Genomic DNA, 15,481 nt, shown 5'->3' with positions numbered 1-15,481 from the left:
TTAATAACTTTTCAAAAATTACCCACCATGATCAATTTGGCTTCATCTTAGAGATTTGGGATGGTTCAACATGCATAAATCAATAAATGTAATCTTATAATCCACCATAAAAACAGATTAAAAACAGACATCACATGATCATCTCATTAGATGCAAAAACAAACCATCTTTGACAAAATATAACATCTCTTCAGGATAAAATTCTGGAGCAACTAGTGGTATTATATATAATATTAATATACAAAAGGTAACCTGCAGCAAGCCCATAGTAAACATTATTCTAAAAGAAGAGAAACCATTTCCATGCATTTCTACTAAAATCAGGAATAAAATTGATGTCCTCCTTTTTTGTACCTATTCAACATAGTACTCAGACTCTTCGCTAGAAAAATAAGACAACTGTAGGAGAACAACGGGATACAAATAGAAATAAGTCTAAGTATCTTTATTCACAGGTGATATTGTTTTCCTCATAAGAGACCAAAAAGACTTCTACAGCTGATAAAAATTTCAGTAAGGTAGCAAAATATAAAATTTACATATACACACACAAAACAAACAAAACAAAATAAAACAAACAGCACATTAGCCTCCCCAACTGTAAATGACAAACACAGAGAAAGAAATCAGGGTAGAAATATCTTTTATTGTAGGTTTAAAAACATCTTGGAATAACTAACAAAGTAAATGAAACACTTGTATGCTAAAAACTTTAAGACATCGAAGATTCAAAGTTGAAAAGATCTCACATGCTAATGGTGCAGTAGGATTAATACTTTGAAAATGATCATCTTACCAAACACAAGCTACATGTAGATTCAGTGCAGTTTCTACAAAAATCCCCACATAGATCTTCACAGAAAGTGAAAAAACTTCATATGGGTACACGGGAGAGCCTAAACAATTATGAATAATAAAAGAACTGCTGGCTGTATCTCCATCCTGATTTTCAAGATGTATTACAAAACAATAATAACAAAAACAGCTTGATATTGACATAAAAATAGACACATTTATCAATGAAATAGAATTGAAGACCCAGACATAATTCCATATACCTGGCTTTGGAAACAGAAGCCAAAAATATACATTGGAGGAAAGATAACATCTTCTACAAATGGTACTAGTCAAATTGAATAGCTACATATAGAAGAATGGAAACACATTAATATCTATCATGCCACAAAAAAACTCATTCCAAATGAATGAAGGACTTTAATGTAAGACAGGGATATCCTGAACTGATGGAGGAGAATGTAGAGATGCCCTTGAATTTGTTGGCACAGGAAAAATTTTCCTGATAGTAAAGGCTGCAAGACTACAATGAATAGGACATCCTAAAATTTAAAAAGTTTCTTCAAGCAAAGGACACCATCATCATTCTAGCAAAGAGATAATCAATGGAATGGGAAACTTATTTACCAATTATACATTAAATAGAGGGTTAGTATATACAATATACAAAGGACTAAACAAACAAACCTATGGAAAAAACAAAAATCAAAACTAAACATGAAGAATACAAATAACCCAATTAAAAATGTGGTCTAGAATTTGGCAGAGCGTTCTCAAAAGATGAAACAGAAGTGACTGAGAAACATTTTAAAATGTTCAACATCCTGAAACCATCTGCAAATTCAAACTCATGTGAGATTTTGGCTTACCGCACTTAGAATGGCAAAGATCAAGGAGACAACAGATGCTGTGAGAGTGTGGGGGAAGGGGATCACTTATGCACTCCTTGTGGGAGTGAAAACTTGTAAAGCCACTGTGGAAGTATATATGTGCTTCCTTAAGAGGCTGGAATAGATGGACATTAAGATCTAGATACATCAGTCTTGAGCATTTACCCCAAAATCTTTATCTCTTACCCTAGAGATACTTGATTATTCATTATTGAACATATTCATGTTCATAAAAGACGGAAATCAGAAGCAGCTTAGATGTCCATCAGCTGATGAATGGGTAGTGGATTGTATATTTATACAAAGAAATATTATTCAACTATTAAGGACATTGAAATTTGTAGGCAAATTGCTTCTGAACAATGATCCTGAGTGAGGTAACTCAGGCTCAAAAAGAAAACACTTCACGTTTTTTTCATACAAATAAATACTAGTTTTTAAGCTTTAGTTATGGGTTGGTAATTCGCAATAGCCACAGAGGATAGGTGGTTAGTAAGGGACTAGGCAGGAGGAGGGGATCTTCTGAGGAAGGGTAAATGGAACGCAGTGTTGTAAAGGGAAGAAAGAAAAACTAGGACAGAAGAATTAAATGGGGAGGGGGTGGACTAGAAAGCAATACAGAGGAGAAAATATGGGGATGGATAAGCAATACTAAAGGCTTTTCTAAATGTCAAATGGAAACCTGCTTCTGTAGAAATAAATAAACATATACATATAAATTTCTCTCTCTCTCTCTCTCTCTCTCTCTCTCTCTCTCTCTCTCTCTCTCTCTCTCTTTCTCTCTCTCCATCTAACCTTCATTTAGATGAAGTTACCATATAATGGAGGAGACAATTCCCAATTAGACACCATATGATACTAAATAAAACCTCTAGTACGAGGAACGAGTTAGCATCATTTATAGTTATTGGTCAAAGGGGATCTCCTAGAACCCCCACTCCCAACATTATAAACTAATGACAAGGCTGTTGGTACCCTCCACAACATGACAGTAGGACCCTGTTGCTAAAGGAAAGGCAGTAAGAACAAGAGGTGTTGAAACTGTTTTCCAGACAAATTAGGCTGATTCAGTTTCAAATGCACCATGATTGACAACACGCATAAACCCAGCACAAGTTTGTCAGACAAAATTCCAGCACAGATAAAGGAAAATAGGCCCCAAGTCCCACTCTCTTACCAAACAGATATTTGCAACTTATAACTGCTGAGAGAGGGAAAATTCAGTTTTCATTCATAGAGCGACTCTGGGTGTGTTTACCATACTCAAAGGCAGGCCGCATGCTCGGCAGTGTTGACCAGCACAGAATGAGTCAGAAAATGGACTTCATGTTTCTTTGTTGAGTGTTTATTTTTGGATTTCTTTTTTCTTTTTTTAATGTGTGTACTTTTATTCCCCCCAATAGAGTTAGAGAAAACATGAAGTTGGGTGGGGAGGAAGATACAGAAGATCCAGAGGATCAAAAAGAATATGATCAAAATATATTGTGTGAAAAATGAAACACAAACCCAGGCTGTTTTTAAGGATCATAGGTTCTGTGGAGTTGTTTTGAATTTACAGTTCTACTTCACTACTTTCACAGAACATTTTCCTAATGAAATGTATTTATTTGATTTTAATTTGCCCATTATCTCATACTACTTTGCATTGAATTATCATATATATTCATAATTTGTTTTATACATTATATTAACATGCATAAATTTAAATGTAACTTTTTCCTCTGAGTTCATGAGAGATGAATGTTGAATTGTATTTGCATTTGAGTTATAGCCATAGTTATAATTTTATACAACTGATCAAAATAATGCAGTCAATAATAAAAGTGGATCGAAGTTATTAAGTGCAAATTAAATTTTTATTTGAAATGCATTTGCTATTAGTACTAGAATGAGACAGCTCAGCATGATTCATGTATTAGTATATTGTTTACTTGTAAGCCCTGAAAAATCTTGTTCTTAAATATCAAAGTAGTGAGAACCTTTTTTATGGTGATGTTACCCAATTTATGCGACTTATTCTAAGCTGCATGCCACAATTTACACATTCTCTGTCACAAAATTATTTCAAATAACCTGCCAACTGGCAAATCTATTAGGTTTCCTTCTACTTTAATGAAAGCAAAGAACTGGAAATTGCTCAATTTGCAACAATTTCTGGGAAATATATCAAAAACATGACAAAGATCTAATGAACGACTATTAATCATACCCCAGAATCTCTTAAAGGCACCGACCCTGATTAAATTAAAATGTTTGTAAAATAGTGAAAGATTATTGACTTTACATTTGTGTCTTTGTATAATATAATATTTTGTTAATTTAAAATGTCATGTGCTCTGGTTTATTTTTATCAAACTATAGTACTACATACAAGTTTATTTAGTTTTATACTTGTATAAAAACTTGTATGATAAAAATTATACTATAAATAGATAAATATTTTTTTTTGCTCTGAAACACGGCAGATATATCAAATTTACTTTTTGTATCAGCAAATCTGTTTACATAGGTGTCATGGCTCACAACTATAATCCTGGTATTTGGGAGGCTGAGGTAGGTGGATGGCCTGGAGTCTGAGGCCCTCCTGGGCCACCAATTGAAAGACTCTGTTTCAAACTCATTAAAAAAAAGAAAAAGAAAAAAGGGAGAAGTCTGTCTTATTTCTTCACTTAAATAAGTATAAAATCGGATATCCCCATGACAACCATATGACTTCTGAATATAGCAGTAGCCAAGAAGCAGATAATCCCATTCCCCAGCTATTTCTTTTAGGACAAACAATCTCATGACACTACATGCTGCATAGCAAAGTCCTAGTGACATAAATATTACGACCCAAATCTTTAACAATCCAATCAACGTAGATAAGGGTTTCCAGATTGAAGGAGACCCAAGGAGCAGCATATGTAATAATAATCCCATTCACCTGTACATATCATACACATTAGAAAAATGCCAGCTCTCACAAAACACTCCCACCCAAAGTCTAATAGTCTTGGATGAAGTGTTCCAAAAATTGTAAAGTAGGCAAGCCTGAGTACCATAAATGCCAAATACAAATTATTAACTTGTAATAATGGGAATATCTGTGATTAATTGGTCTGAAGAACATGCTTCTTTCATTCCCTTTTATTCAATGACAGTCTGTTGATTAACAATTTCATGCACACTACCAACTACAGTTTTGTGCACAGGGAAGATACGTGATGGAAGCATGTATGACTTGACAACCGCTATATCTGAAGCTGAGAGCCACATACCAGCATGTAAACTTTTCCGAGAGTCTTTACGAATCCCTGTTAATTTGTATATGGTTTCTAAGCCACCTCTAAAGACTGTGGGAAATACTAGGCTTATTTACATTTTTGCCAATATCCTCTGCTCGTCTCCTAAAAGAATATTAATCAAGCTGCTATGAATTTAGAAGTGTGTCGGATGTAAAGGAAATAAAGGAAAACAAAGGCAAGCAATTTTGGTTGGTGAGGTTTATATTAAATTTAGAAATATTGATTATCTGGATGTGGCCAGAGAAAAAAAAGATGATCAACTGGCTTTGTTTTCCAATGATTTTTTTTTTGAGTTCTAACATCATTCCAATAAATACCATTACTTAAGATATTATGATAAATCTTTTCTTTAAAATAATATTTGTGTACCTTATAATTTTTTTCGCCATAGTGTTGCTTACAGAAGTGAAGCTAATTTGCACAGAATGAATATGAGGCTCGTAGACACCAACTCCTCTCCCACCTGGGAGACGTAGCTAATCAATCATGGGATGCTTTGCCCAGACAGACCCTGGAGTTTTGGACTTCAGGTATCCATTACTCATTGGCTCCTAAGAGCATTCATATTGAAGGCTGGCTCTCTTCCTTGCTACTGGAGCATGGCCACTCTCTTTTAATCAACTGTGTCTGTGAGCAAAGGCTTTTAACCCCTCTGCTGCCGTGAAGGACTGTTACATGGTCAAAGCATACATGTGTGTGCTTTCTATTCTTTGCGGTAGCAGTCACACACTGCTTAAGAAATTGTAAGAATTTGATTGTAATATGAAAACACCATTTCCCAGCTGATCTCCTTCTTGTTCTCTCCACGCATTGCTAATGTGTTTTTGCAAATGTGGGGATTTGAAAACCATTTTTTTTTTGTATTAAAACTGCACACACCTGTATGCCTTTTGAATGCAACAGAGGCGGAGGAAGTTGGAAGACTGACACCTGGCTCATCATTAGAGTTTTCTGCTTGGCTGGAGGCTGTATGATTAGTAGCTCCTCTTCTTAATTATAGAGGTATTATACTTGTCTTCCTTTGGCCATAGATGGAAGATAACTATGTGTATAATGCAAATTTGGGCTTTGTGAATGCTACTTCCAAAATTAGCTAGGAGTTGATTGGCAGAAAACATAACAATGGGGTAACAAGCATTTGAGGGTTCAGGAATCTGTGAAAAATAGCCTGAGCCATGACAGAGAAAAAGCCGGAGAGATTTAGAATTAATTAAGAGCAATAACCGGGAGAACAGCCGTTTATGGAAGCAGGTTTGAGCCAGACTTCCAAGATGATACAAGCAAGAGTAAGAGTTTAGCTGACTTTGTTGAATGCAGGACGAGAGTAAGAAGCAAAGATTACGCCCCAAGTTGCATGGAATACGTTGTCACCACATCTCCAATGTTTCAGTGCACATAATACACAGGGCACTGTGCACTCTGTGTGTACTGAGACCAGATTTGTACTGCCAAATATATATTTTCTTTCTGGTTGGGACATCCTCAATTATATAAATTCAGATCTTTCTATTTTTCTAGAAGCCAACAGGGTCACGCACCAGGAACTGTTTACTACACTGAATAGAACTAAATATTTGATTATCAGAAGGAAAATAACTCAGAGGGGAGGAACAGAAATTCAAGACAGTGTTTTATCCCTTCATCATTGCAGTAAGAGTGATCATAATGACCAGAGGAAAATGTGTTCTTTAGGCAAACAACATTGTTTAAGACAAGCCCTTATGGGAACAGCAGCACTTTCTAGCCCAAGGCTGGCAAAACAACAATAAGCCCAATGGCAAAAAAGTATATAGAACTTAATTATGTACATCCTAAGTATTCTCAGCTATGCCACAGTCAACACTGCAAAATAAACATTGCTATCATCAAAGGAGGAACAAACAAAAAGGACAGGTGAGGACGCCCCTTCTCCATTCTGGAAGCAATGCAAAGAGGTGAAATGAGAAGTCAGTCACAGCGGCTCTTAAAGATGATTTACTTTCTCTGCATTGTGTGTACTGTGCACTGTGGTACCATGGACTGTGTGGACTGTGTGTATTGTGTATACTGTGTACTGTGTATAGTGTGCACTTTATGTACTGTGCACTGTGTATACTGTGTACTGTGGTACCATGGACTGCGAGTACTGTATGTACTGTGCACTGTGTGTACTGTGTACTGTGTGTACTATGTATTGTATATGCTGTGTATTGTATGTACTGAACATTGTGTTACTGTGCACTGTGGTACCATGGACTGTGTGGACTGTGTGTATTGTGTATACTGTGTACTGTGTATAGTGTGCACTTTATGTACTGTGCACTGTGTATACTGTGTACTGTGTGTACTATGTATTGTATATGCTGTGTATTGTATGTACTGAACATTGTGTTATTGTGCACTGTGTGCACTGTGTGTACTGGGTACTGTGTGTACTGTGCACTGTGTGTACTGTGTACTGTGTGTACTACATATACTGTGTATGTCATGTACTGTGTGTACTGTGTACTGTGTGTACTATGTATTGTATATGCTGTGTATTGTATGTACTGAACATTGTGTTACTGTGCACTGTGTGCACTGTGTGTACTGGGTACTGTGTGTACTGTGCACTGTGTGCACTGTGTGTACTGTGTACTGTGTGTACTACATATACTGTGTATGTCATGTACTGTGTGTAATGAGTGTACGGTGCACTGTGTGTACCATGAACTGTGTGTACCTTGTACTATGTCTACCATGTACTGTGTGTACCATGTACTATGTGTACTGTGCACTGTGGACTATGTGCACTGTGTGAACTGCTGTACTGTGTGTACTGAGCTGTGCACTGAGTTGTCAAAGGTTGGTTTTATTATATAATAAATATTTCTTTGAATAGTATATATTCTTGACATATGTATTTATATCCCAATTTAATTCTGTGGAAACTCCCTGCATGCAAAAATCTTACATAAAACTGTAGCTGTAGTTACATAGACACACAACACAAATTCAAATATCTTTCTAAAAACAATCATATATAACCATCCATGCACATAAATTACATCTCATATGTTGTTGAGACATAGGTGGAAGATTGTCAAATTGTAAATTCAGTTAAAATGAAGAGATGTTTTGCATAGAAGGTGTATTTGTTTAACCCCATCTCTAATGTGTCTGTGTAAAGGTATTTTATATGTTTATCAATTCCAGAAGAATTTGACTTTTCTCTTACAAAGCTGCCTTGATAGACTTTGATGAAAAAGTGACCATGAAAGTCATTATAAGCCAGATTTTCTTTACTTCCCAATAAACAAAATAAAATAAATTAAAAAAAAGGAAAAAAAAAGAAAGTCGTTACAGTGGTTAGAGGGGCCAGTACCTGCACAGTGTGTTATAGTAGAGTAGCTAAAGGGACCAGTATCTGCACAGTGTGTTATAGTAGCTAGAGAGACCAGTATCTGCACAGTGTATTACAGTAGCGAAAGGGGCCAGTATCTACACAGACTGTTGTCAGGACTCTCTTTTATTCTTTATTTTTATTTTGAAAATATATTTTATTTATTTATTTATTGAAGATTTCATGTGTACAGTCTAACTTTATTATTTCATTCCTGATTCCCCCACTGATTACTTTTTTGGGTACCACAGCACAATTCCCTCCCAACTGCATGTCCTTTCAATTCTTTTATTTATTTATTTATTTATTTATTTATTTATTTATTTATTTATTTATCTATCTATCTATTTATTTATTATGTATTCAATATTCTTTTTTTTAAATTTATTTATTTATTAAGGATTTCTGCCTCCTCCCCGCCACCGCCTCCCATTTCCCTCCCCCTCCTCCGATCAGGCAACGAAAGGAGACAAAGACAGAGACCCACATTGGAGCACTGGACAGAAATCTCAAGGTCCAAATCAGGAGCAGAAGGAGAGAGAGCACGAGCAAGGAACTCAGGACCGCGAGGGGTGCACCCACACACTGAGACAATGGGGATGTTCTATCGGGAATTCACCAAGGCCAGCTGGCCTGGGTCTGAAAAAGCATGGGATAAATCCGGACTAGCTGAACATAGCAGACAATGAGGACTACTGAGAACTCAAGAACAATCGCAGTGGGTTTTTGTTTTGATCTTACTGCACGTACTGGCTTTGGGGGAGCCTAGGCAGTTTGGATGCTCACCTTACTAGACCTGGATAGAGGTGGGCGGTCCTTGGGCTTCCCACAGGTCAGGGAACCCTGATTGCTCTTCGAGCAGATGAGGGAGGGGGGTCTCTTTTATTCTTAATTATACAAAGGGGGTCTTTAACTTCTTGACCCATTGAGTGTAAGTGGCACATTCTTCTTCCTTCCTTCCTTTCTTCTTTCCCTCCCTCCCTCCTTCCCGCTCCCTCCTTCCCTCCCTCCCTCCCTCCCTCCCTCCCTCCCTCCCTCCCTCCCTCCCTCCCTCCCTCCCTCCCTCCCTTCTTTCTTTCTTTCTTTCTTTCTTTCTTTCTTTCTTTCCTTCCTTCCTTCTTTAATTCTCCCTGTTTTCTATGTTGTCACAGGTTACTACATATGACAAGATTGCCATGACTCACTTGCTGATTTCCAATGTTTTTCGATGGTCGTTCATCTCAAAATATGTCATACATATTGCTTTAGGGATTCTCTTGTGGAGGAGGAAATTAATTTGGGGCATCCTTAAATCCTTAAAAGCCAGGATTCCTGCAAATCAAATATCCTTTGTGATGTGTCTTGGACAAAACTGTTTAATATACCATGTCTGCCAGAGTGACTACTGGGTAACTTCTAACTTTAATGATATCTAGCTGCAATCTAAGTACCCATGCCTTAGTGCTACCACAGTTGACATTTCTATGATTAAAACCACAAAGACACCTAAAAAGGAAAGAAGAGGTGGCCAATGAACTCTTGAAAAATCTATGCTTATTCTCAGGGAAGCCATGAATACTCCTCTCCTATATTTAGTGTGTCTCCCACTTTCCCTTTCTTTATTCTGTCCCTATGATCTCCTAAAATTCAGTGATTCAATGGCTGACTTATACGTCCCATCTCACGCTTCTTCCATATTTTTGTCAGAAAAGGAACTTTATTGCTCAGAGAGTGCAGTGTATTTAGCGACTGGTTCTATAATTCGAAGAGAGGAAAGAGCTCATCTGAGTTCAAGATAAAAAAAATGATATTACTTCAAGGAAGAACATAGTTTAGATTTTCTAGAGGCTAGGCTTCTCTGCAAAGATTTGTAGTTCTTTCTTTGGGACGAGGAGACAGTGAGCTGTAACAATGAACCCTTCCTTCTAATCACGCGCATGCCAATGTGATCCTCCATGTCTCTTTTGATCTTAGGCATGGAAATCTATGAACACTGGGTTCAAGGTGGCTCCAATAGCCTTGTTTCTTATGTGAAAACTAGAGCTTCCAACAAAAACACAAGCTGACATACACAGAAAGTGTTTTTGATTGGTTTTGTGTTTGATTTCTGAGATGTTAATGGACATAGCCCAGAGTTTCTTTGAACTCAAAGATCCTGTGTCAACCTCCCAAGTATGCAAACTACAGCCACATTCTACAATCTCTGGCTAAGAATACATACATTTAAAAAATGTTCTTTATAGAGGTTTATGAAATGTTTACTAGCACAATGCATTCCTACTAGCCTGCCTATCTATCTATCTATCTATCTATCTATCTATCTATCTATCTATCTATCATCTACCTACCTACCTACCTACCTACCTACCTATCTATCCATATATATTTTTGATTTCTTTGTTTTTTGTTGTTTTTGAGACAGGGTATCTCTATTTGGACTTGGCTGTCTAAGAACTTGTTCTGTAGACCAGGCTGGCCTTGAATTCACAGAGATTCACCTACCCCTGCCTCCTGAGGGCTAGGAATAAAGGCATGTACCACCACACTCAGCTGAAATATCTCATATCATGATAAAAAATATTTTCTTAAATCTAGAGACATTGATACCATTTTACATACAACTTATTGCTTCTTATTATTCAATTGTGAGTTAATGTTACCCTCTAAGAAATCAGCAAAAGAAAACTGAAAAACAAATTTTATTTGTTGGTAGCAAATTTAAGGTTGTGCATATCGATTACAGCTCTACATGAAATCTAAGGAATATATATTTATATATGGTTTTAGGAGCTCACATAAACACCCAAGTTCATGTATAACAAAGTTGTAAACTTTCTAAATCCCACAGAATTACAAAGTTAGGTTTCCCAAGTCTCTTCAGGAAAAATTATTTTTATTTGTATCTTTGTTCTAATAATACAAATAGTTTGTTTGTATAATGTAAGCATTTTTGACACTAATTTGATGTTTAGTTACTTTATTTCCTTCTGATAAAATGAGGTTTTTTTTATATTCACAATTGAAACATTGAGGCATGATAAGTCTAGAAGTAGATGCTGTAGATAGTATGAATTGTTCTGGAAAAGGAAGGAATATAAAATGTGAAAGACCTGTGAAATTGAGGGGGGGTAATAAAGATACCAGGCAAAAAGAAGAAAGGATTTGTGCTAACAGTTCAGCCAAAAGAAACATAAAGATATAAAAAATACACATCAAAATCTTTCTTCTTACGTACGAAGACAGTGAGACATGAAAACCTCTCAATGGTCCTTTTATAATCTTTAGAAAATTCTACCAGAAATGAAGATAATCACATCTTCACATGCTGGTTGATATCAAAGGCTCTTTGTCAGTTGCTGATGAAAAGCAGTACATAGAGGTTTGGAAAATTTTGGTTTAACCCAGCAAATGCCTATCAGAAATGACATTAATTAGAAAAGCTAAAACACACATTTTTAACATACACACACATTTAACATACAGTCCATCTATACTGAGTTTGCTCAGAAATGAGTTTGCCCTGAAGCACCAGAGTGGTTAGCTCTGAACACTTACTGCGAGGATGATCTGGAGGGAACTATGAGCCACTTCTATGTACTGGTACTCCAGAAAACACCCTGAGACAGTGATGTATCGATGGTCTTCTGGGGCCCAGTCAGGGGCAGGCGTCACAGATGTCACCATACATCCTGGTCCATTCTCCATCCACCAAGATCGGTGCATTGAAATATTAAATGTCAGGATAAGGTCTGTTTCCTGCAAGAAGGCAATTTATAAGGATGAGAAAAAACTGAAAATATTAATTTACTTAGGATGGACTTATTTGTGTTTCTTGTTTGAAAATATAGGTCCCTCACCCCCTTCTAGTGTATATTATAGGCACTCAAAGAAACAATTAAAGTATTTATGTGCATAGAGATTATACTTTTAAGGTTTGACTGAGCCAAATACTAGCAGTTAAATTATTGTTTTAGAAAAATTACCAAAATATCTAACAATACATAACTGTCATATTTTTGTATTGACAAGTTCTTTTGAGACTTGAAGTTTTATAACACCAGAGATTTAAACTATATAATTGGGTGAAATTAGTGCTATTATAAATCTGATTCACCTTTTCTCTCTAAATATTTATTTTTCACACATTTTAGTTTTTCAAACTGAATTTCAACTTGACTGCATTTACCTTAGTGTTGAAGCTAATGAATGGCAGGATTTTAAAGAACTGTCCTTAGTACAACACACTATTACTTTGTTTTCCCTTTCTACTAAAATTGGTCCAGTCTGTCCACAGGGAATTGGCTCCAGGATGCTGCAGATATCAAAACACAAAGATGATCATGTCCTTTATATTAAAATACAGCTTGCCGAATAAAATACCTAGTCTTTGAGTATAGAGGGGACATGTAGAAGTATTGATCATTCTCTCCAATCTTGTTAACCTCTTCTGTGAATTTGCTCATAACATCTCTTAGAAAATATCAGCAAATTCTTAGAGGATAGAGATATAAAAATCTCAGTTCTTTAAATGAATTAGATGGTACAGAATGTAATTGATTGATGGTACACACTGACAAGAAGGTGTCAATGGCAAACAAACAGAAAAAAAAAGATGCAGGAAATGCATCAAATACTTCCCAGTGTGAGAACTATATTATGTCAATGTAAGTGGTATGGATTTATGGGGTAATAGGAGTGAACTGCTCCCACTCCAGAGTGAGGTGCTTATCTGTCTAGGCAGAACCTGTACAGACAATTTTATCTGTTTGGTGACTGTGAGCTACAGGATCACACTGAAAATACTAAGGATTAAGATACAGCTGAAGAACTCAGACACTGAATGGAGGAGCACACCGAGAAAACTGATGTGGTGTCACTATCTCCCATGTGGTGATCAGAGAAAGATGGCGGAGGGTATCTTTTCTTCCCAAGGTTATGAAAAAAAGCTTCAAGAGTTTCTCGAAAACTTGGAGACACAGAGCAGGCAACAGACTCAGACTTACGAAGTCCCAAAATAAAGCATGCAGCCGAAGTTACGTGCTAAGTGGCCAACCGCCCCCCCCCCCAAAAAAATGGTGATGTTTTTGGGAGGCAAGTATCTTCCTATAGAAGATGGGTCCAAAGTAAGGAACATTGGGAGAAATTTGTGGTCCATCATGAGAGAATAACTGTGGCTGTTTCCCAAGGCTTTCCAAGAAGAAGTGCAGTTCTGTTAGCAGGGCAACAGCAGCTGAATCTGTTGATCCTTGTATGTCCAGATTTTGAAGAAAGAAGAGTTATGAAAAAAGTAAAGCAGGTAAACTGATAGTCGTGTGCCTGCTGCTGGTACTTAAGGCAGGACCGTGGTCCTGAAATGTCCAGCAATTTACTGTGAGCAAGTCAGTTTAGTAATCCTCCAAACATATTATTGGCACCTGTATACCTATCCTGTACCACTAACTCTTTCCTTTTGCTATTCCTGCCTGGAGATGGGGGACAATAACTGTTATGAAAGACAGAAGGTATACACACACCAGTCCTTTCCTGTGGAAGGAGGGGCAGTTAACTTTGAGTGAAACTTCCATATTTTATAATAGGGCTGTTTTGTTTGGAAACAACTTCTCACTGTGTAGCTCTGGCTGGCCTGGTGTTGGATGTATACACCAGATCCGGTTTAGAATGTACAGAGATCCGCCTGTCTCTTTCTCCAAGTGCTGTGATTAAAGACGTGCACCACCAGCCCTGACTAGCTACTTCCATTTGTAAAATAGAACATTTAGGTCTATTTGATAGTGACTTCAGATGAGTTCTTGTTTCACAGAAACTGGAAATCTGTCATGTTTTTTTTTTTTTTTGTTGCATCAGAACCAGAATCTGGGTAGGTTTCCAAGGTCTGCTATAAGAGGAAAGAATAATGTTTTCTTCTTCTATTTCAGCATTCCTCATTTAATATATAGTTACCAAAGAAAACTACAGGGATCACCAGTCAAGAGGAGGACAAAGAAAATGGCTTAAAATGGTAATTAACCATTTTAAAGTGATGGCAACCAGGTCTAAATAGTCCAGAAATAACCAGTCTAGTCTCTAATAGCTAGTGTTATTTAATGTAGTTAGACTGGAAACTTAGTAGACCTAATTCTCTCACAGGAATTCATGAGGCTCCATCTGCAAGGATGGTAGAGAGGATTTTATGAAACTGAAATATTGGATATTTGTATTATTACTCCTCATCTTTTGGGGGACAAGACTTATTTCTCCAATAAAACTAAACAAATTTGTAAACTATTGTGAATGAGTTTGTCATGGGTGATCTTTATGTTCAGATAGGAACGAGGGCCCAGACCACTGATGCTGAGAATCTTGTTGTTGGCTATTTCATTAAGCATGGGACTGTCAGGACTCCTGCAAGATCCCTCTCCCATGAAAACTCTCAGCACCCCAATGATATAGATATCCACAGTTTCCGAAGGAACTACATTAAGTCATTGATGTAAGCAGAGTTTATGTGCAGTAGAACTCCTGTAATCAGCAGAATTAATTTATTAGTTTATGTACTAAATACTGATATGAAAGGAGGAGAGAAGAGATTTGTGATCACCTATACACCACTAAAACATAGCTAAGCTATAAAAAACAATAAACACAACATATGAAGGCCTCTAGAAAGCCAAAACATGAATATCTCACTTCATTCAGTAAGCTCTGACATGTTGGCAATAAAGAAACAGAACAAAACCTATTTATAAGAAAGATATTAGTCTAGAAACTTTTATCTGTATTTATTTCTTTACTTATTTGTGTGTGTATGTGTTGTGTGTGTGCACACGTGTATGGGCATGTAGATGAGGAAGTCAGAGGACAACTTGTAGGAGTCAGTTCTCACCTTCCAGGAAGTGATCTTCCAGGGTCAATCCCACCTTACCATTCTAGGAAGCATGCATCTTTACCTGTTTCACTATCTCACCTTTCTTTCCTAGTACCATGGTATTAAAAGACAATCTTTAATATAAATGCAATATATTGGATGGTACCTTTGATCCCCAGTTAAAAGTTTTGTTGTTTTTTTTTTTCCTGAGATAAGGGGTTAGGTTCAACTGATTGGCCAGAGAACCTCCCTTTCCTTTTTGTGTAGATTCTAGGAATCAAATATGGTTTCTTATGCTTATAAGGCACTTCACCAAACTGAGACC

The 15,481-nt window shown here is 36.7% G+C and overlaps 1 protein-coding gene across 4 annotated transcripts in view; it reads right to left on the bottom strand.

The window, feature by feature from the left end:
* The window catches only part of Nkain2 (sodium/potassium transporting ATPase interacting 2), a 1,019,122-nt gene that overhangs the window by 192,380 nt on the left and 811,261 nt on the right, over positions 1-15,481 (bottom strand). For all 4 annotated transcript variants that reach the window (XR_012907510.1, XR_012907511.1, XM_075946344.1 and 1 more), the window contains exon 4: positions 11,868-12,068. Coding sequence is in view for 2 of the 4 variants with exons in the window: in XM_075946344.1 (XP_075802459.1) it covers positions 11,868-12,068 (201 nt within the window). In the remaining 2 variants the exon portion in view is untranslated. The remainder of the gene's footprint in view (positions 1-11,867; positions 12,069-15,481) is intronic.

The sequence above is a fragment of the Microtus pennsylvanicus genome, chromosome 1 (genome assembly GCF_037038515.1).
Source record: "Microtus pennsylvanicus isolate mMicPen1 chromosome 1, mMicPen1.hap1, whole genome shotgun sequence".
NCBI classification, from domain to species: domain Eukaryota; kingdom Metazoa; phylum Chordata; class Mammalia; order Rodentia; family Cricetidae; genus Microtus; species Microtus pennsylvanicus.
Note: the sequence above shows the minus strand (reverse complement) of the source record. Positions and strands in the feature narration are given on the sequence as shown.